The sequence below is a fragment of the Lonchura striata genome, chromosome 1 (genome assembly GCF_046129695.1).
Source record: "Lonchura striata isolate bLonStr1 chromosome 1, bLonStr1.mat, whole genome shotgun sequence".
In the NCBI taxonomy this organism is placed as follows: domain Eukaryota; kingdom Metazoa; phylum Chordata; class Aves; order Passeriformes; family Estrildidae; genus Lonchura; species Lonchura striata.
This window is the reverse complement of record NC_134603.1, coordinates 150,726,655-150,749,493: the sequence shown is the minus strand read 5'-3', so window position 1 is coordinate 150,749,493 and position 22,839 is coordinate 150,726,655. Positions and strand designations below refer to the sequence as shown.

At 41.4% G+C, this 22,839-nt stretch overlaps 1 protein-coding gene across 3 annotated transcripts in view; it reads right to left on the bottom strand.

Moving 5' to 3' along the window:
- PRKAG2 (protein kinase AMP-activated non-catalytic subunit gamma 2) overlaps positions 1 to 22,839 on the bottom strand; it is a 210,593-nt gene that overhangs the window by 153,633 nt on the left and 34,121 nt on the right. Inside the window, exon 1 of one of the 3 annotated variants that reach the window (XM_021555263.3) lies at positions 5,680 to 5,898. The exons of 1 other annotated variant lie outside the window; for it this stretch is intronic. In XM_021555263.3, coding sequence (XP_021410938.1) covers positions 5,680 to 5,760 — 81 coding nt within the window. In that variant the 5' untranslated portion in view covers positions 5,761 to 5,898. Of the gene's footprint in view, positions 1 to 5,507; positions 5,566 to 5,679; positions 5,899 to 22,839 lie in introns of those variants that run through there. One more of the 3 variants, XM_021555264.3, reaches the window with a different exon arrangement.

Sequence of the window (22,839 nt, the reverse complement as noted above, 5' to 3'; positions counted from 1 at the left end):
TGAGAGAACAGCAGAGAAAGCAGGCCAGGGAGGAAACCAAAATTCCCAATAGTCTCTGTGACACCACCATGATGCACATACAAACCCATTATTAAGTGCTATTCCTGGGTGCTCGTCCAAAGACAACCTTTCTCCGGCGAGACATTTCAATTTAAAGTTTAGACATTTCACCCGAAGTTTAGAAACACCAGGTAAAAGCAGAAGATAACACACCTCAGCCCTGGAAAATGTGGTTAGGTGTGATGAGGGAATTAAGAAACCAAGACACATGACTCTAAGGAAGGACTGGAGACTGAAAATGTTAACCTTCGGATGGCTCATATTCAGTGCTAATAAAAGTGCTTTCCAATACTTATGAGTTTGTCTTACATAAATGAGACACTGGATCCCAATGTATTTGCAGAGAAAAAGCCAGCATTTGCTACAAAACACAACTTCAGCCACAGTGAAATAGCAGAACTGCAGGAAACAAAAGATGATTTTGTCATAATGTAATGAAAACGAGCTGCTGCAGCACAGGAGCAAACAAATTGAAGGAGATTCAATACAAGGATGATACTGAAGCTTATTCCACATTTCAGCTACTTTGAGTCACTGTGTTTTTTAATTTTTTATGTTTTTCCCCACTTTTTATTGGTCAAATCTCTTCAAAAACCACGTCCTCAAGGAAGAATAAAACATACCAGAATCAGAACTGAAAACCCCCAACTGATGGCCTTATCTGAAAAGGACCTTGCATATATGACTAAAAAAGGTGACATTCACACCAGGAAAAAGATCTCTGCCATAAATATTTAAACTGCAAATATTTTTCCCCATTTCACTGCATTTAGGAAGACAGCTGCCTGTTGCCTCCTCTTTCCATTCTTGTCAGTCAATAACCATGAATAATCTTGACAATTAAAAGAAAGTTTACGGCTGGAAATACAGGCTAGTGAGGGACCTGCTCTGATCTTGCAGTCCTTCAACTAAAAAAAAAATAAATAAAGGGAAAAAAAAGCAGAAGCAAAGAGGAAATTAGGGAAGGGAAGGAAAGGAAGAACAAGATGATTCTGTGCTTTGTGTGCTGAAGGCTTGAATGGAAGGTGAAGGGGGAACATCGTGGTGTCCATGATGAGGAAAGATTCCCCTCTTGGTGCTTTCCTGACACATTTTCCTACATCACTCTGCAGCTGCAGAGAGCAATTTCACCTCTATGAAGTTTATCACTTTGCTACAGCTTTTCTTATACCTTTAGCACCACATGTAAAAAGAGACCAATAAATTTTATATGCTTTATTTCATAAGCTAAACTTGTTTTTTTCTTTTCCCAAAATAATGGATATCTTTACTCTTCATTCATTAAAGGTGCATTTTGCTGAAGCTGCAACACGGAATGCCCTCAAGGACAGAAGAAAGCTCACATTCTCAGAGATAACCCAGAAGACTTTATCACACTCCTAGAACAATATTCTGCCCAAACACAGCCTGCATACCCTTTAGGTCCCACCCTTGACTTTAAGCTAAGAGATAGTGAGATTTTATGCCATTCCTAGATTTTCAGCTAGCAGCGACATCCAATGCTGATAAATTACAATCCATCATTCATGCCGTGGGAATCCAAAGGGCTTTACAAACTGCAGATCCAGTCCAGAAGAGCTTCTTGAGAGCACTTCAGTGATGAGACTTCCATTGCCTGCTCTGACTTTCTGGATTAGCTCTGGGAAGGTGTCGCTATAGGACACGTGAAAGCACGATGCGAGCCACCTGCTATTTGTAAGGTAAAGAAGAAGGTTTATTCTCTGACTTTGACCTTTATACTTTCCTAAAGGTGACATTGGATTGGAGAGTGAATGGGCCACCTCTCCAAAGACATTAGACAAACTACTAGTATATTAAGTTTCTCCACTCCCATAAAAGAATGTAAACAATATGTTGTTTACAGAAATTATATAAGAAAGTTTTCCAACAGAATGCAATCTCGGAAAGCTTTAGAAAATCTTAAAAATTAAGGTAACAGGAAGGCATTAAAGATATCTGTCACTGGTCATCTCCCCCACACTTTCTGTCCAGCCTGGAGGAAAGGGGAAAGCCAGCATCTCCAATGGGAAATATGTCCCCATTTCCCTGGCACGGGAGAGACTGGACAACTTGCTTCAACTTTGGAGGATTCAACAGCTTTGGCTGCTGTACAGAAAACAGGGTTAACTCCCTGAGTGCCCAGTGGAGTGAGAGGAAGGAACCACTGTGTCCAAGTGAATATTCCCAGAATTTAAATTTTAAGAAAACAGGCCAGCTATACAGCTTCTGAGAAAAAGCATGTTTGTTAAGAAAACTGGCAATGTCCAAGGGATAATAAATCTCACATTTCCAGGCTCACACACACCAAGCCCTGGTCATTTGTTAAAGTCTGTCTCAAGGTATGTGCTTTGAAGAGCATCACAGTTCTGCTTGGGAGAAGGTGTTAGAAGATACCAGTGACTATCTCTGGAAGAAATATGGATAAAATACTTGCCCATCTGTAAAATCTTGGGAACAATGAGACAAACAGAAGAACACAACAAAGAGATTACTCACTCACACCAGAAATAACCACCACTGAAAATAATTTTTTGCAATAGGTCCAGTTTGGAAATAATCCTCATATAGAGGGAAGAGAAGAAATGACACATACCATGGGTTTTTTTCTTTTCTAATTATTGTACATGCAGTACTAAGATTCTGAGGAAAATATTTCCTGAAGTAAACTTCAGGCTTCTTTCAAGGACTATGACTTCATTATTTTTATTTTTTTTTTTTCAGAAATAGTTCCTGTTTTAGATCCAGTGCAGGGAAGAAAATCTTACAAATGAGCCATATCAAATTCTGACTCCTTTAGCAGGAGTCTTCTGATTTTAGCCATCTTATTATTCTTTATGAGTCCATTTAAGCACCACAATTAAAATGGACCAATCTGAACATGCTGTGGAGAAAGGGCAAGCAAACACACACTCAGGGAAGCCCAACTGAAAACTTAAGTTCATTATCCACATACACCAAAAGTAATTTCTGCCCTCTGCAATGGCTTTGAAACCCAGCAGGCACTGGTAAGCTGAAACAGGCAAATCTGTATTTGATTTGGCTGGCAGTTTGTGCATCAAAATGTGTCAAGAAGCATTTGATCCTGCTTGGAGAGTGTGGGAAACATTTCCAACTTAGCAGGACAGCCCGGACACGGTGACAGATGGGCAGAGTATGAGCCTGGCATGGGAGAGGCCATTTCAGAACTGGCTGATGCTCCAAGCCATGTGGCAGACAGTCCAAACTCGTTTGTCATAAAAAAATAAAGCTCACACTGGAATTATCAAACCAAGGCTCAGGGAGAGCCCCTGCCTGCAGCCCAGCCTGGCACAGACACCCACCCTGCCAAGAAGCATCACTGAAAACTTCCCATGAAATTAATGAGCACCCAAGAAGGAAAGAAGGAAACAAAACAAAGCAAAACACAGCAAAGCTATTTTTTTCCCCCTCAAGATAAATTAAATATACAAGCAGGAAATTTTGATTCAGAATAACAATTTTATTTTTTCATAACTACCAAAAATTAGGTTCACGCCAGTAATATGGCCCTAAAAAATACTGGGTATTTGTTTCCCATTGGGAACATTAATTTCTATCTATATGTGCTGAACAGCTGGACAACTATTAGTATATCTATTTACATCCAAGTTTTAATAACTTACTTTGAGGTCTATCAGAAATGGAAATTGGACTTAGAACCACAACCAGGCTCTAGAAGTCATCGAATACCTATGAGGAAAGTGTCTTACATCAGCACAGAAGGGATAACTTTATCAAAATATACATCAGTTCTAAAAGCAAAGGCACTGGCACCTACACTGAGAAGCAGAAGCAAACTGCCCTGGTGACTATTTCCTCCCAGATGTAGATGTGACAGAGTTCAACTCACAGGGCATCACTATTTTTTCTCACATATAAAACATGGTGTCTTGTAGGGCAATGGATATAGGAAACATTTAGAAACATATGTGCATACAGACATGGTAACAAGCTCATACAGATTCTTAACTGCTATTTATTTTAAACTTAGGATGATTAAATATTTATTGTCTTCAAATCAGCTTGTCCCTGCCCCTACTTGGGTGGCCAAACAGGCTGAAATGACAGGAGGATTTTCCCCTCCTGATGGAAACCTGATGGCTCTTGGCTGCCTGAAGCAGACTCTGGTTACCCGTGATTTCCATCAACTCTGTGTTTTGCTTTTAAAGATCTGCAACAATATTGCATTTAATTCTCCTAGTTTCTTCTTGATGAATGTCAGACATCCTTGTACATTCAGATTGATGGGATGGATATGGGGGGGGGATGGGTGAGCTTTTTTGTTTATTTCAAACTGGGGCATAAAAAAACCCCAACAACATTTGTATTCTACAGTAACAGAAAAATGTATTTGTATTCTACAGTAATAAAAATGTACTAAACTGATGTACAACCAAGTCTTCTTTTGCTGGGTTTCCCACTGCCTCCCTTTGAATTGAGGGCTGGCCCCATGTCAGCAGGATCCCTTTCATTCCCTCTTCCATCAGATAATCCTGCCCCCCCAGGCTCCCAGCTGCAGCAGCTCCAGCTTCCTCACACCTCCCTGGGCTGCTCAAAGTCAGCACCAGCCTCTCCTGCACTCAGCACAGAGGGGACACAGCTGAGGGGGACATGTCCTCCCCAAAGGCTGACACTCATCTCTCCTGTGGCCCGAACAGTGAACAATAAGCAAAACACACAAGATGCTGGCAAAATACCCTGCATCTTATACTGGATTAAATTTCATTTGCTATTCACCATCACCCCACTAACAGAAGATCTTGAAACCTTTCAGGCTCTGATCTCAGGATGGAGCCGCCTCATCCCTGTTGGGTTTTGGACGTTCATTATCTCACAGATCCATTAACTGCAGTGCAAATTGCATGTGTTCAGCACTAATTCTTGTAAAAAGGGGAAAATGCAAGGAGGAACGCATGAAGCCAATAATACAGCTCTTTATCCTGACAAACCTCATCAAATATCAAATTAAAATCATTAAGCAAAACGGCACTTCCTGAAAACCTGTGATTTGGGGTTGCAGTGACTAGCCATGGCAATTAGTTGCTCAGCAGTTCAGGAGGCTCTGAGATGAGCAGTAGGAGAAACCAAGCATTGCAGGATGCAGAGACCAGATGGTTTTAGGCTGAAAATAAATGAATACCCCCCAAATGATAATCTCTCTTTCCAAAACATTAACGAAAAGTTATGCAAGGGAAAAAAAAAAAAAAAAAAAAAAAATCAACAGACCAACCCCAAACCCAAGCTACATTCTTTAACTAGATAAAAGAAGATCTTGTTCAACCTTGCAGTAGCTATTGTAATTAAATGCTCTAAAATCTAAAAATCTAAAAACAGGACAACAACCCCGTGCCAGTCATACATACAAGAGATAACGAGAGATAAAACACGACAAAAAAAAACAAAATACCCAAGAACCATGCATTTCTTACACAGCCTGAAGAATTCCTGCCTCTCAGCAGACTCCTGCAGTGCACTCGGGCATCCACCTCAATGAATGCAGAACCTATTTTCCCCTGCTAAGCTAAATCAATTCAATAATAAAAACGATCAAATCCAGAGAAATCCGGGGACAGAGAAAACCGGCGACCCGCTCTGACTTACAGCTCTGAAAAATCCTGCAGTCTGGCTGGAAACGTCCATCGAAGAACTGCATTGAAAGCTTTTCCCTAAAGGCAAGCGCATTTAAACATCTCGGGCTCTGCTACTGGAGCCGATGCTGCAACAGATGGGGAGCAGGGCTGGGTGCGCGGTGCCTCCCATCGCGGGGATGGCAGCGCCGCGGCTGCCGCAGCACCGGGAGGCGGGCGGGCTCTCCCCGCCCAGGGCTCCCTGCCAAAATCCCCCGGGCATCCCGGCCAGGTTCGGCTCTCCCCGCCCAGGGCTCCCTGACAAGGAGCATCCCGGCCAGGTTCGGCTCTCCCCGCCCAGGGCTCCCTGCCAAAATCCCCCGGGCATCCCGGCCAGGTGCGGCTCTCCCCGCCCAGGGCTCCCTGCCAAAATCCCCCGGAGCATCCCGGCCGGGTGCGGCTCCCCGCCCGCAGAACCGGCCGTGGGCTCGGGCGGGGCTCGGACGGGTCGCTCAGCCACGTTGTGGATGCGCTAGGGAGATGCTCGGGGTGCAGTCGGAGGGTTCAAATAACCGCAGGCGTTTTTAATGCGATCTGAAGGGGTAAAAAAAGATCCCGTTGTCAATAGCAGAAGTTTCAGATGACTGAGGCTGCGTCTGCATCAGTATCGAATACTTTGGGGAAGGCAGCACAGAGCAGCAAATTTATTTTCAAGGCTGGAGTCTCTGCTGATCCATAACAACCCTATTCCCCACTTAACCACAGCTCCACTTTGTAGATGCACAAAAGTCACATTATGTCTCTGGGCTTAAGTTTTCCCATCTGCAGCATGAACAGGAGATGACTTGGCTTACTTTGTAATTTATTATAAAGACCTCACTGAGAAAATAAAGTGCCTGAGCACAAAGTATAACCATCAAAAGTATCACCATCCAAAAAAAAGATAATAGTTATTTTGAAAGGGCACCACGTGAGCAAGCGCTCAGCAGAGCAATGCAAACTCTCCCAGTAGGAGCTGAGGGATGGTGGAGATTTGAATTTTCTTCTTCATCAAGCTAAATCCCTCTTTTATAACCCCATTCAGCTTTGATTACTCCACCAACCATTCTCACAGTGTCCTTTACTGACAATGAAATTGTTCTCCAGACCATGGGGACACATCCTTGGCCAAGATGCTATCGAAGGCTGGCTCAGATGAGGACACCTCTGCTAGAACAAAGCAAAAGGCAGAAAGGTCATCCCTGCAGCTCTGCAGCTTCCAGTACTTGAACAGAGGCATCAAAACACCATGTCATGAGCTGACACCTCTCTGGAGAAACAGGTGGTCGGATCTTGAGCCATGGAGCATTGCCAGTCTTTTCTTGGTCATCTCAAAATACCTTTTTTGATGATGTGTTGAAAAACTCCCTAAGATGGAGGCTTTGCTTTAATGAATGACTCCAGGTCACTAAACCACCAGATCAGTGGAGTGGACTTGGCTTACACATCACTCTCAGTCTATTCATCCCATTCATTGGATGATTCTGCACCCTTTTGCAAGAGAGTGCAGCCAACACCGACCTTAACTCTGCTACATCAAACAATAAATACCACTGAGGCTGGGCAGTACTTCAGCAGCAGAAGAGATGAGGTCCAGGTGACACCCCTCGTGTGCCAGGCAGACAGCACATCCTAGGAACCACCCACTGCTCTCTCTTCCTTTGGTCTGCTAAGTGCCTCTGATAACAAAAGCCCCTTGGGAGCAAAAAAGCTGAAAATGGTACCTAGCGTTCACTCAAAAATGGCAACTATTACTTGAATCCTTTCAAGACAAGAGCACTGGCAGCATTTTTTAACAGAAACATGCACAAATATTTGGTGTTTAGAAGATTTGTCCCCAGCTAAATTAATATTTTATGCATGCAGAATGTATAAATAGTTTAGGAAAATAAACAAGCTTCCTCTTAAATGATGTTTAAGGGGTACAAGAGAAACCAGTCAACAAGCTGGAGCAAGCAAAACACATTTTGTCTCTCCTCCTCAAACTGTAGGAGAAAGGAAAGAATCTGTGGCTGACCTAGAGAGGGTGAAAAGGAAAAATGGATTCATAGTGGAATATAAAGGGTTCTCCTGCAAAGCACTGTTCAGGCCAAATGCTTCTCTGCATAGGTAACTTCTAAGGATTGTTCTGATTAGCAATCAGATCAAATAAAAGGGGGCATTAACAGCCAGCAAAATGTTCCATATCCCTGAATCATCCCTTTCAAAACACTCACAGGCTCAGTTGGATGTAGCCAATACCAAGAGTCATCCAGACCTATTAAAGTGTTTTTGTAAAAAAATAATCTTAAACCTGTTTCTGGTTTTGAAGTCTGATTGGCACAAATTCTACTTCAAAAACCTGCCTTTTCCTCCCCCACCTTTGGATAAGGAGTATGAAACAGATTGCACAACTACATCTCAGATAGGCAGAACAGTTAATGGTTTAGATACCATTTCATAAATATTTGCTGAACTAGTTTTTGGATTCTGTCCAATTTCTGACAACCATTAAAAACATTGAATAATTTGCCATTTTCTTTCACCCTTCTGGGATGAAAAATAGGCAGGGAGATTTTTTTGCTATAATTTATTACCATTATTTAATGACTACTCACATTCATGTGGATGTCTCCTGCCAAAGAAGCCCAAGTGATTCTTGAATCTACAGGCCTGAAGTGTCCAAATCACATTTATGTAAATATTTATATATTCTTTATTAAATATTCCCATACTGAATACCTGGGCCCATATGTGGCTGCATAAACAAGTGGTGAAGATCTGAGAGAAACCAATTAATTTCTGAACAAATACTATTTCACATGGGAGTTTCAAGTGCCTGTGCTCTACCAGAGATGCTGAGGCTCAGTGACTAAAAGCAGCAGTGAGTTACAGCACATAATCTAGCACAAGATGGTGCAATGTGGGAAATCACACAAATAAAGTTATTTGATGATGTTTTCAACCACACTTTACTGACAAGTTCTAGGAGTCTCTATGAACAGGGATCCAAAACTCCAGCCACTTCCTTGCTTCCTTATATATCAAGGACAATTCAGGAGGTTCCAGAAAATGCTTTCTATAATCAGCTTTCCATGACAATAGATTTTTTTAAGATATTTTCAGGTTTTTTCTTCCCAATTCTTAAGTCCTTACATCTCAAGCTCAGCAGTCATTATTAATTTTATAACCATGTGTCTTAAAAAAAAGTTCCTTTGAGAGGACTTCTAGATTACTTACATATTTGGACTGGCTGTAGGATTCTCCCACTTTACCAGAGAATAGCACTGGAGGGAAAACAAATCACCAAGACCTGCTCGTGCCTTGAACTGTGAATTACACACTCACCTATGGCCCAAAGACCAAACTCTGAGCAAAGCAGATTTATGACTGTCACATTTCCACCAGCATAAAGCTACAGAATTCCCTGCCCAACTGAAACAGGCCTTGTTGTACTGGTTTATTTTTCCATTTGAAGAGTTTGGCTTTCAAAAATTCAGAGCCAGACCCCTCAACCAGCTTCAGATTTGACTGCACATAATTCCTGACAATTTCCTTGAACTGTTCCAAAACACCAACTCAATTTCATCCTTTTAGTCCAAGTACAAGCCTAAAGTATAATAAATTTCTAACTGGCAGTACAGCAACCTTCCAGAATTTCCCAGAGGAGACTGAAATTGTCTGGCTTTTGGTTGTTGTTATTTATATTCCATAATTTTCCACAAAGATATGGTGGGTTTGTAAGTACTACATAAATTAGATGAGTTCATGGGGCCAGCTTCCATTATAGTTTCTTTTTTCTTATGAGGCAAACAGTGCTTTGAAATCAATGGAGCTTCTGTCTGTGAAGATATCACTTCAGAACACAGCAGATACAGCAATTACCGAAGTGCATGGTGAGCCAGAGCTCTGCATGGCAGGGCAGGGCTTTTGTCCAGAGTGTAATTAAGAAAGATTTTTCATATATTTTACAGCCAACACAGCCATTATATTCATGGTTGCCATATCCCCACTCCTGCTGAGCACAACCAGCAACCAAAAGCAACGTGCAACACAAGATGTGGAGCCTCCAGCCAAGAAGTCAAAGCACCTGGGGAATGCTGAGGTGAGAGAAGCAAGTCCTTGAAGGGCAGGGAAAGCCACAGCAGCAGCTGGGAGAGCAGCAGAGCCCAAGGGGAAGATGAAATGGGGAGGAAAAAAGTCCTAAACTGTACCATAAGATATCAGCTCTTAGTAGAACAGCCAAAGTAGTCTCTCAGAGTTGATGTTGGGCAAAGGGCAGCTGTGATCTGCAAGAGCTGGAAAAGGGAGTACAAGAAAAAAACCAAAACATTTATCCCCAAGAGTAAGAGGTAGGGATGAACTACAGAGTCCACCTTGCCCAAATCAGGCAAAAATGCAATGCAGGGTGATGGAGATGGTACAAAATAGAAAAAGCAAGGAGCAGAGAAAAATATCCCATGACATACAAAAACCACAGTTTACTCCTTTTTTTCATCTCAAACAGCCACAATTTTTCCTTGCAATTTTTCAGCATGAGCTACCAAGCAATGAACCAAGTAGCTGGGATTCCTGACTCACTGCTGACAAGCCAGAAGGAGAACATCCATGTGAGAAACATCAAACCCCAGTGAGCAATCACCCATCTCTCCTGGGGGAGGGAGCACCCTGCCAGCCTCTGCAATCAAGATGGCTCACACTGCACCAGGGATGCTCAGCCAGCTTGGTACCAAAAGCAGGATAGCTGCACTCTCAAATCCAGCTCTTCAGCAGGACTCACACAGAGGGGTTTTTCCCTGTGTATTTGCATATGTACCCAGATGCAAATGGCATTGAAATGATGAGGTGTTCATACAAAGGCGGTGCTGGAGGCTGCACAACTGCAGCTTTGTGCCTGCTCCACATGGACCTACTGCCCTTCCACCTGTCTAGATCTCACAGATGGAGGGATGGAGCCTCTTTCCTGCATCATGGTGGGGAGGAAGGGGTGGAGACACTTCTGGGGAGGTGCCAGTGCAGGGCTGTGCTGTGTCTGGGGTCAGTGGAGGCCTCTGGGTGCCTGGGGAGAATTACAAAGTCTGAGCTAGGACACAATGCTCAATAACTCAGGGAGTGAAGGACCAACACTTTGAACTATAATCCTCTGTGGTGTGGGTGAAACCTCTCAGAGATGTCCTGGTCTCTGAGGATGAATAAACCAGAGAGCAAAATTACTGTCAGGAACTTGGTGGTGCCCCTGTGGTGCCTCATTCAGCTTTGCTTGAGGTGTTTGGAGGGGCTGCCACACTGGCATCAGTGATGATCTGGGAGGTTTTGAACCAGTAGCAATTGGTGATTCAGGATGACCAGATTTAAACACTGTGGACTAGCCCAGAGCCCCCACTGCTTTTGTTCTCTACAAAGGCATTGCATTTTAAAAGTTTTGAAGGATGCAGGATAGGTCTTTCCTTGCTTCTACTGTATCCCTTAAGAGCTTGGATGAGAAACACCCTTTGTAGGCCAGAAAGAGTCCCACAAGACAATAGAAGAATGATACTGCAGCATCTAGAAATGGGAGAACACCACAGGGAAATAGGATTATATAGGGTTATAGGGTTATGAGTAAGCACTCCAACCAGGGACTTCAGCATAAAATCTTTTTATATCTGTATGCAGTTAGGCTATTGGGATCTATAAAAATGTGGATTCTGCAATATGGCTTTCAGAGTGGGATCTCTGAGAAGCAGCACTTCCACAAGGACACAGCAGTGGCCACGTGGAGGACTGGAGATGCCTCAGCTCTGCTGCTGCCTCCTCGATCTCTCTGCCTTTGGGCTGCCCTGTGCTCCCTCCCTTGGCAGCACACACTGCTCCTGGGGGCTTGGCAGCAACAGGGATAGGGGCATCAGTGCCCAAAAAGCCAGGGGAATAGGGTGAAAAAATGAGGCAGGAAAGAGAAAAAGGTGATGGCAATTATCTGCACATAAATCCAGCCACACCTGAGCAGTCTGTAACATTTTAAGGCTGGCTTAGAGATTGTAGTGGAGAACATATAATGCTACAGCACATCTGCAGCTCTCAGGAGATCACTAATTATTTACCCAAAAGAAAACATCTTGCTACAATAACATCACAGGACACACATCCAGGAATTAAGATGCTCTTGCATGCTCACAGCAAGTTTTATTTTCTTTGAACCTCATGACTTAGGTTTGACTGTTGTGGTGGATGTTGAGTGATTTCATTGAAGTTGTCCCTGTGCCTGCAGGGCCCAGGTGAGTTACCCATGTCCCCACATCTTTGTACAGCCTGGCTAGGGACAATTTGTTCTTCAGGTCAGGGATTCTGGGCTTTCTAAGGCACTCTATGCACGTAGCAACTTTGTTCTATGTAGGTTTTACCTTTTGTAGGTGTGCAATAAATAGTAACCATTAACTCTGAATTGAAACAAGGGCCCACCTAGAAAAGGATAAAGTGGCTGCCTACGTACAGGAATGAACAGTTAAAATACCATCAAAGGTTTAGAAGCTGAAGTACAAAGATCTCTGCTGGTATCAACTGGCTGTTAGGGAAAAAAAAAAAAGGAGGTAAGAGCACCTTGCAGCATTTAAAGTAGGTCAGCACTGCCAGAAAAGAAATACTTTTAAATACATCGTGATGCAGAAACCTGACAGAGAGTTACAAATTCAACAGAAAGAATTTGTCAGCTTAACCAAAATAGAAGTAAATGAGTTTCTCCACTCAATTTAATTTAGAGACGTGCAGCAGTTGGGGCTGAATGGAACAGGCACGAGCCACATCAACACTTGCAGACTGGCATGAATGCCCCAGGAATATTTACACCCACAGGATTATGCTGGATCCTACTGGAATGAGCAGTCAGACTTTCAGACTGTAACTAGAGATGATCACAGGGATTTCTGGAATACAGATGGACCATTTGAGCTGCTTCATCCACTCCCACAGCACCATGGCTGCCCAGCTCTTGGGAAGATGCTCCACCAGGCTGGTGTCAGGGCAGACACATCACGCAGGGCTGCTGGCACCAGCTCCCCTCTGCTGCTGCTGCAGCTCAGGGACCCTCCCAGCACAGCCACATCCCCTCCCCAAAAGGATGCAAAATGCTCAGAGGCAAAGCCCCACTGCTCCTCTGTGGCATCCACAAGCACCGTGGAAGCCCTGTGGTGATGAGCTCTGAAATAGATGCCATCTATGATAAAAGTTCTGAATATAGGATGCACCCAGTGAGAGTGAAGTTATTTTAAGATCAAATATTTGATTACCACCACAGGGACTTATTTACAAAAAAAAAAAAAAAAAAAAAGAACCAAAACAAACAAACAAAAAAACAAAAACAAAATACCAACCAACCAAATGAAAGAAACACAAGAAAGAGCATACACAAGTTTAGGCTTTACTTCCTAATTTGGTCGTGTAAATAATTATTTAAAATAATCTACTCACACTGGAAAGAGAAGTGTGCTCTCAAAATCTCTCAACACAGACAACAGCACTTTAAAGGCATCCTGGACACAAAAATTTGCCTAAAGAAAAGTGAATGCAATTCGATATTAAAGAACCCAACTAATAAAGAGCCAACAAAATTTTTAAAAATCAAATGCAAGTACAAATGATCACATCAGAAGAAACACTTATGTCAATTTCTGCAGTATTCTGGTTTTAATTTGGTTGTTTGTTTCCTTGGGTTGGGTTATTTAAAGGTAAGACAAGTTGCACACAAAGCAATCACTAAGGCATATATATAAAACAGGCTGTTTTCACTTGAGAAGTTCATTAAATAATTTAAAAGGGGAACTCTTTTAAAGGCTGTAACCTTTACACCTCACCAAAAAAAAAGGGTGTAAACTGTCACTCAACTAATTTTACTCATACTGTGACCCAGGTTAATAAGAGCAATAATGTGTGTGAATATATGTACATCTACCTGAGAAAATACACACAAACACATATAAATAAATATATATATATATATATATGTAAATATAGACACATGCACAAAAACTACTGTTGCGGGTGAATATTTTTAGTTCTTCCCACATTCCATGGCCTCCCTGTTACACCTACATTTTAAATGATGAAGGATGACTTTGTGGTTGAGGTTGGCAGAGTACCCACATTCTATTCCCAGTAGACAAATTGCAGCAAGCCCTGAAGGCTGATGGGTCTTTTCTCTCAATCATAGATTGACTGTATTTGTTTAAGAAGAGTGAATCTTTTTTTTTTTTTAATACTTTCAGCATTTTGTAGAACTGGAAGAAAAAGCAATGATTTTTTTAAAACTTTGTACATTTGACACAATATTGACTTAAACACACAAATAAAATGGCAGCAACAACTACAAACTACACACAAAGCACCACTTGTTTGATTCCTCATAGTGAAATTGTCCTCCACAGACATTTGGGCTTCCAAATGTCCCAAACACCCCAGATTCCACTGGGGTGGAATTCCACAAGCCCCAGACCTGTTTTGGGGAGATTCTATGAATTATGCTGAAAAAACACTGAAGATTGTGATCAGAATATTAATTATGTCATATCAACTTAAAAGATCAACCAATTGGATTCAACTTTCTCCAAGGCATAGAATAACCCAAGGTGGAAAAGACCTCAAAAGATCATCCAGACCAACCCTTCATGGAAAGGGAGCCTAGATGAGATTATCTAGCACCCTTGCCCAGGCACATCTTTAAAACCTCCTGGCAAGACCAATTCCATACCTCAAATACCACATTTATATAGTGTTTGTTTTGATCACTATGTTAGAATGCTGCATTGGGTAACAAAAGTCCAAAGGCTTTTGAGCTGACAGAAATCCCCCTGTGAGTGCCCAACCACCCCCCTCCAGCTGTCAGCACCAGAGCAGCTTCTGAACAGGAACACATCCCATAAACAGCAGGATCATCTGTTTTGAAGGTTGGAGACTCAAGTCTTGTTTCTTGGCAACATGCAGTAATTCAAAGCACATTCTTATGTGTTTCATAAAATGTCTTTTTCTTCCTTTTGTAGTACTTTTAAGCCTCTATGCATTTGCCAGTGAAAACAGGGCTTGCTCCCCACATGGTCCTGGGCAAAATTGTGCTTTGCTGTGGCAGGTCTAATGAGACCTGATAGACCTAATATAAGATCTAATAATATTTCCACTGATTTATCAGCAAGAATCACTCTTCCACATTAGGCTGTGCAGCCACATTTGCAAAATTCAGGAGTATCAATTTAGAACAAGCAGGTACAACCACAAGTCCTCTTTATTTATCATGAAAAGGAAAAAGTATTAATGGCTGTTCCAAAAACTTTACTGTTTACATTTCTCCCCTCCTGGCTGTTCTTTGTTATTTTTTTAGACTAAACTCTATTCAGAGATACATACCACCTATTTAACAGAATGTACAGTAACAGTATTGTTCAGTGAAATTCTGATATAAAGATAATAAGATGGCATTAAATAAGGAAGCACCAAGAAACCTGAGAGGTCATTTGTCTACAACACCAGCATTAAGTATGACAAACAGCAGCTTTGGATCTTGATCAACAAACAGCCAGTGGCTGAGGGCTTTGCAAACAACTCCAGAAAGGCTTTCAACCTTGCCCTTGTTGGATACTTCTGTAGAGCCCTTGCCAAAAATAATCCTCCCCTACAGCCCAGTAATATATTCCAAAAAGAGAATTTTATTTACTTTAGGATATGTTAATTACTATTTGTGTGTGTTATTAGCATCAATTTCTTAAGAATGCAGAAGTTGTCAGCTATTTTGGAAGGAAAACAAGGAGGAATTGCGGCTACAGAATACTTCTGGGTTTATCCTCTACTAGTACTTGAATTAAAACATTATGAGTGTGGCATAATATAGCAGCTACAATGTCCTAAAATAGAATAAACATTTCCATCCACATACAGCTCAAGTTATTTGTTTCTCCAGGACCACTGCCTCTCTTGATTGCAAAGCAGTTTTTGAAAAGAGATTTCTCAGTCCCTCAGCTTTCCACTCAAATGCTTCTGAAATATGCCCATTTAACAAGTTGCAGGAGGACCTTGGGGACCTCCTGCTGAGACCAAGAGCACACAGACATTGTTATAAACTGGCTTCCACCTCAGCTAAAGCTTTTTTATGAAAGGTTTTTCCATACAGAATTCAGTCCTTGGTGTCCAGAGTCTAACTACCTCTCTTCAGAGCATCAGTACAGATTTCCACTGAAAGCTTATCAGCAGAGAATGTTTCTGGGAAAGGCATAAGAGAAATGTATCTCACTTGAACTTTGCAGTGCAGCCTTTCACTGCCTTTGGAAGCTCTGCTGTGAAGTCAGATTTCTGTGTAATACACTGACAACATCTTAAGCATCTGTAGAAAAGAAGCTAATTTGGTTTATTTGCTCTAGGGCAGGAAGAAGGGAAGCAGAAAGCATCTGGAAGAAGAAAATTAAACCCCTACAACTGCCTGGAAAACACCATTTTAAATGCTAGATTTCAAGGTCACGGAAGGAAGTGACCACTGACTGGACTATATTTAAATGCACTACGAAGCTCAATACTGTGCTTATTTTTAGGCAAGAATAATAACTATTCCCCTTTCTTCTGCACAAACTTATTCCTAACAGGCATCCTGTCCTAAGAGTCAATCAGGGCAACTCCTAACACTGACAGGAGCACAGCATGAGGCTATATGGCTGCCTACAGGAACACATTTTTTCTCCTACCACCAAAGAGATATTAGCAGTGCATTTCCAGGATGGAGTTTCTTTCCCCAGGTCCAAGTCCGACATCTATTCCAGTCAATGATGATCCAGATGTCATGTCAGACTCTACATTACAATCCCAGCTGAAAGGCAGACCAGCCAGTATCCCTGAAAATGTCTTAGCCTTATTCTGTGATAATTTTAGCTGTGGTCTTCCAAGCCAGAGCTTGCCCAGACAAGTGTTTCAGAACAATCCAGAGAAAAGGCAGCACCAGCAACAACCCCGAGCTAATGGTTAACCTTTCTGAATCCATTCCACGCTTTGGTTTTACAAAAATTAAGAGGTTTATCTAACTTAGTGCTAGAGTTTCAGCTTCATGTACTGAAAGGACAAGCATAATGCTCTTGCATGATTATTGGATCACTGGGAGAAGAAAAGGTGATTCACATGCTTGAGGTTGAAACAAATGGAGGCGTCCAGGACAGAAAGGATTTTCTTTTCTTCCTTCCTTCCTGCCCCAACATGAAAGTGCTTTGTGTGGTTGGTTTTCATCTTTTTATTTGTGGTCTCATTTCCAGGGCCACTTCAGAAAATTACCTAACAAATCCTTCCTCCTGGGAAAGTAAATTTCAAAATAAAAAGCTAGTAGCAGTCTTGATTGCTCCAGCCCCTTTCCTGCAGCACATCGTGGTGGTGGATTTTGGTTTCAGTGACACTCTGCTGAAGCTGTGACGTGCTCTGGACTGTAGTGGGGTCCATTTCTGCCTATGGGGTATAATAAATATCCTGTAGATCCTTGTAGCATGAGACTTTTGGAGATGGCAACTATCAATGCTGACAGAGGAGCACCTCTTGGAAAGAACTGGCATCAGTCATGGAACAAAAAGCAAACACAGCACTTCAGGGATGTATGTCCAAGTTTCTGTCTCTCACAAACATCCCTGCACACACCCCACCAACACACTCATGGCAACCAGTGCCACTGCACACAGAATTTTTGAGACATTAATTTTGTTGCCCTAAGCAACCACCAGATCAGCTTGTTCCTCCAGATGTAACCACAAACATTCAGCAGATTAAGCTAACTCTCTGGCCAATTCAATGTCTTTTTTTTTTTTTTTTTTAATTGAGGAAATGAAGTAACAGGACAATGCAAAGCAGTCCATATTGATCTTATCCTACTACTAAATTTCTTCAGTTTATGAAAATCACTAAGAGGTAGCTTCTGTGTCAGCTATTCAGAAGGCTAAACAGCAAGTCAATGCCTCTAATACATTACAAAACAAGTTGTGAAGTCATAAGCTTTAAGCATGGCTTCAGCTACAGCCACATACTCAAAACAAGGATTGCATCTGAATCTAGTATTTTGCAATCGCTATTTTAACAACCTGTTTTAAGTTGCCTTCAAGTCTTGCCAAACTATAATGAGAAAGAGCAGAAATTTTCCAAAGCTGCATCTGCCCAAAGAGGAACTATCTGAGAAAACTTCAGCCAAAATATTTAAGCCATTCCTAAAAATGTTGCAGAGAATATTTCTATATAAGAAACAATTTTCTAGTGAGTTTTAGAGAGAGATTTCTAGCTCTTTCTTGGGTTGGGTTTAAGAGTTATGACTTAGCATGACAGACTGCATAAAGCAAACATTTCTATTCTCTATACAAAAACGAACCTAAATTAAACTACTTTATACAGGGATGCTTACATTGAGCAAGCACTGGCAGCAGTGGGACTGCAAAACTGAGCCCCTTCAAATAAGGGTAGTGAATATGTGGGAAATAATGTGCCCAGATTAACAAGGCTGTGGTATCTGAGAATATCTCAAAAGGAGCAAGGGATTGAGAGATAGAGGACCAAATCTAATACTTGCTGAACAAGGAGACTGAAATTGAGTTCAGACATCCACAGAATGGAAGTTGGGATTAAGAAGCAGACATGAGGCAGGGACAGAGCAAAGTGGCTGAAGGCATAGGATGTGAGACAGCTTTACTGAATGGGCAAAAGAGACTTCACATCCTGTCCACATACAGAAGATTAAACAGAAACAATTCCTCCTGAAGAAAGCAACAGGACTGGGTGAACTGACATTATGAGCAGGAGTCAACTAAGACTGAGACACCTAAGTTGAGGTGTCTCACCACAAATGCCTACATATAACCTCGTGTTTGAATTCCCAGGATAGAAAATAGATGTAAGGGTGGCATTCAGTGGCTGAAATAGAGGTCCTTATTGCCATCTGAGACAACACAGGGGAAGGCACAAGGCTAACATCTGCCACAGAATCTACATGGGGCCTGCACTCTATGGGAAAACACTTCACTGATTTGCCTGGAGTCCTTTGGTAGAAAATATGTTACTGTCTGTGACTTATATATCCTCTCCAGGGAGGAGACAGCAGCAGTATCCCAGTGTCAATGAGGAAAGCTGAAGGCCTGGCAGGGTACCTTAGCACAGCCCCAGTGGTAGCTTCCAGGCTTATAAATGGGCATCCCAATGGATCTGCAGAAAAAAACCCAATTGAAGTTGGACAAGCTACTTGTGTCCAAACATTTCTCAGCTTTTGAGGCACTGACTTTGTAACCTTACCAATATTCTTTCAACACTTCTTGCATATTCTTATATGAAGGTCTTACATATGAATTTGGACTGGGGTAGCCAGAAGCATCTGATGAAATTCAAACAACTCTCCTTTGATTTGTGACAGTCCATAAAACAGCACTAGGCATACATAATGCACAGCATGTTCTCTACAGATAGTTACCTCTGCCAACTAAAGCAACCCCAGAGATGGTTTTCCTAACCACTAAAGACAAATATGCTTAAACAAATGGTTTATGAAATCCAATAGCAAGGCACTAAGAGCAAAGCCAGTCTAGTTTGATTTCTCTGCCTCCTGTTTATCTCTCCTTGAGGAATTCAAACTGAGAAGTCCTTGTGTAACTCGTGAAGACCAAAGAGGAAACTCAAAGCACTGTGAAAAGGTTAGTGAAGACAACAACTGGAAACAAATACATGCTTTGCACTATGTTAATCATGAATGGTTTTTGTTTGAAACCTCAAACACAAGATCAAGCAGTTCAGGCCCCAAACCTGATGTGGATATTTGGCAATCACCAACCTGTGTGCAAAAGAATAAAGAAAACCCTGCTCTCTGTCCTGCTGTTAGAGCTGTTTACTTTCTGGCATGAGTTTGCAGTTCCTGAGATCTTAGAATAAGGTCTGTAACCACAGAGCTGCAAAAGTTTGAGAACTGTACCAGACCTTGGGCCAGCAGTTCAACAAACAACTACAAAACAAGAGTTCAGATCTTCAAAGAGAAAGAGGAAGGAAATCAGCTGTCAGCTAGCTTAAAAAAAAAAAAAAAAAAAAGATGTAGATGATTTATCGCTTACCAGCTTACCTAAGAAAAAGTCCCAACAACGACGAGCCTGTGAGATGCCAAACACATAATGTTTAAATTTCTCATTAAAAAAAATGGCCACAGAAAGAAATCTGTAAGTACAAATAAACTTCCTTGAGAAAGCAGCATCAGCATGGGCAGTAAAAAAGAAATTGTTGAAGTGGAACAATGTGGCAAGCCTGACACTGATTGGATTTAAGGCTCTAATCACTTTCCCTTGCACACGAGTCTCATATCTGTTGTTAACTTTAATGAGACTTATGTGCCAAACCTGCAAGGAGAATTGGTCCTTAATTCTTCTCACTGCCAAACTGTTTCATTAGGAAGAATTTCCATGTCTTCCTGTTGAAGTTTCAGTCAGCAGTACCGACACAGAAGCAGTGCTGGTGACGAGGAATTCTCCTCAGATCTGGGAGCTGTGGTGAGAGAAGGGCTCAGGTAGATCCAACACTTGTGCCAACGAGCGTGACTGAAGATCTAAAGCTTATTACCTCCTGTAGTGACTCTGGAGGAATGACTTTCTCTCTTTTCTTTCCTTAGTTTCTAAAAGGGAGAAGAAAAGCCAGGGAAATCTCAGGAAAACGGGAAGCTGGACAAGACAAACGCAGATCTGAACCAATGTGGTTAATCAAACGTTCTCTCTTTATTCGAGATAAGATGGTAGTTTATATAAGCTTCTACATAGTTTACAAAAACAAAGACACTCTGATTGGCAAACTAACATTGTTTACCTTTTCCTTAAATTGGCCTAAACCTTACACTATAAACTTATACTAATTCACACCCAAACAGCCCAGTGGTCCCCACCACAACTTAATACTATTTCTAACTGCGCCACAAACTCTTAATTTCTAACTGTGTCAGAGGCTTGAAGGCCTCACAAGGCCCAAATCTGAGGCCTGGACTGGAGTAGCTCAAATCTCATAATTCATATCCACTTTCTCTCAAAAATGCTGCAACAGAGAAGCATTTGTCACTATCTCCCTGGTGGAGCTATTTGGAAGATGAATTAGGACATGTCTGTAGAACTCGGGGTGTGAGAAGTTTTATTTGAATGTTACTCCTTATTAACCCCACCAGCATTCCTCTGAACTTGGATGGTAATCTCTGCCTTACAAATATTGTATGTGATTCCATAGAAATGAATACCAGGTAAGCAGCTTCACCACGTTTTGCAGTGGTTTAGTGAGTATGTTTATAGTAATGATCTTATAAACCCAGAGTAATTGAACAACAAGTAGTTGCAGCCTGGAAAATCCTAATTTGAGGCCACTTTCTGCTTCCATCGGCATAACATTTTAAATTTGTTGCTTTTCATTTTAATGCTAATTTACCCTGTGTGTTTCAAAGACTACTTCAGCCTGTTGGCAGCTCAGGAATGGGAGCAGACCTGCTGCTCCTTGGCAGCAGGTGAATGCCTTGGCCCTTGGGCTGTCCAGATTCACGTTTCCTCAGCAGCTGGCAGCTCAGCCAGCTTTTCTGGGGGAAATTCCTAGCTTATTTTCAAACTCAATAGCATTTTGGCTTCAAAGTTTCCTTCTTCTCCCAGCACCCTGAGGGTTTGTCTGCTGGGCTGCCTTGGCTCCAGAATTCAGATCTTTTTTGACTCAAAGGTGGCATTATTTAGGAATTATTCTAAAACCTTTCAACCATGTAGGATAAACAAAGAGAACCAAATTACCATTTTAAGATGTTGAGGTACTACAGGCAGGTAGGATGATTTTCCCGGAGTTGTTCTTAGTTGCTATAGTTGATATAAATATTTATTTAGCTTTATGTAATACTATTTGTAGTCCAAAATATTCACAAATATCATTAGGGAAACATGACCTGTGGAGTTTGCTGTTGTTGGCAATGTAATACAGACTCTGGGTTGCTATTGATATTAATATATGATATTTGTTAGCAAACAGTATTTATGCTGTGGGTCATTTTGGGCTTTCTTGGCTCCTTCACTAACAAAGCTCAATGTCATTTGGGATAACAGTAAACTGAATTCTCTAAACTAACTCTGCACTCTTTCAAACTGAAAATGCAATTCCTGTGAGTTGAGCTGCTGACAGCTCTTCAGCAAAAACATGTATTTGGTTTTTCACTAATTACAATGCTCTAAGATCTCCTAAGTGAAACATATTGAGTTATATGTAGGCTGTCAATCATGTCTGCCTTTGCTCATGCTGCATTCCTACATAGAAAAATAAGCTAAATTATAGATTGTCACTTCCTTTAGTAGCTCTTACAAGAAATGTGCACATCTCAGTTGCTCAACCTCTGGCCAGTAATGATGCCTATAAAGCTTCACACGGGTGTCTGATGTGCTTTTCTCAGCTTGTTTTTGTGGATATGGATGGTAACTTTGGGATTTTGCCTTGTTTTTCTCACATACATTTTTACTGGGGTCTTTGTCTTATTTAGCCCCTGACAAACAAAAATTTATCTCATAGGCTTGATCTACATGGCAACAACACTCACATTGAAAAGAGATGTAATAATTTTGGAATATGTGTTTGGGGTAAATTGTATCCTGTATGTGAAACTAGAAGTGTGAGCCTGAGAGATGGGGAACAGATATCTAATGAGAATGAAGGTTAAAGACTGTGTTTTATATGTGTGTTAGTTGGCCAAAATTATGAAGAGGCAGAAATAAGAGGGAACAAAAAAAGTGGCAACTAGAAATGCAGAAAAATGTGTTATTACCAAAAATCTGCCAGCTGAATTGACTGCAGTGTATCAATAGTTCAGCTAAATAAAATGAAGTACTCCCAAAAGTTACACAGTTTAGTAAACTTCAGTGTATCATAACCAGATGAAGTTGTTTTTTACATACCTATTGCTGGTTAAGGCAAGAATGGCATTGCTGAGATAACTTTGTTTTATATCTGAAAAAAATCCTGTATGATGCTGCTTGGAGACATCTGCTTTTGCACTGGGGGAAAAACTGTGTTTGCAAATGGAGTAACCTAGAAGAGATGCTCCCAAAGTAACAATACAATATATTAAATAACTGGAAAACAATATTTAAAAAATAATTTGAAAAATTAAAGAATTATTCTGTACTATTCATTTTATGAGTTTGAAAGAACCATGATAGATTTATAAGACAAT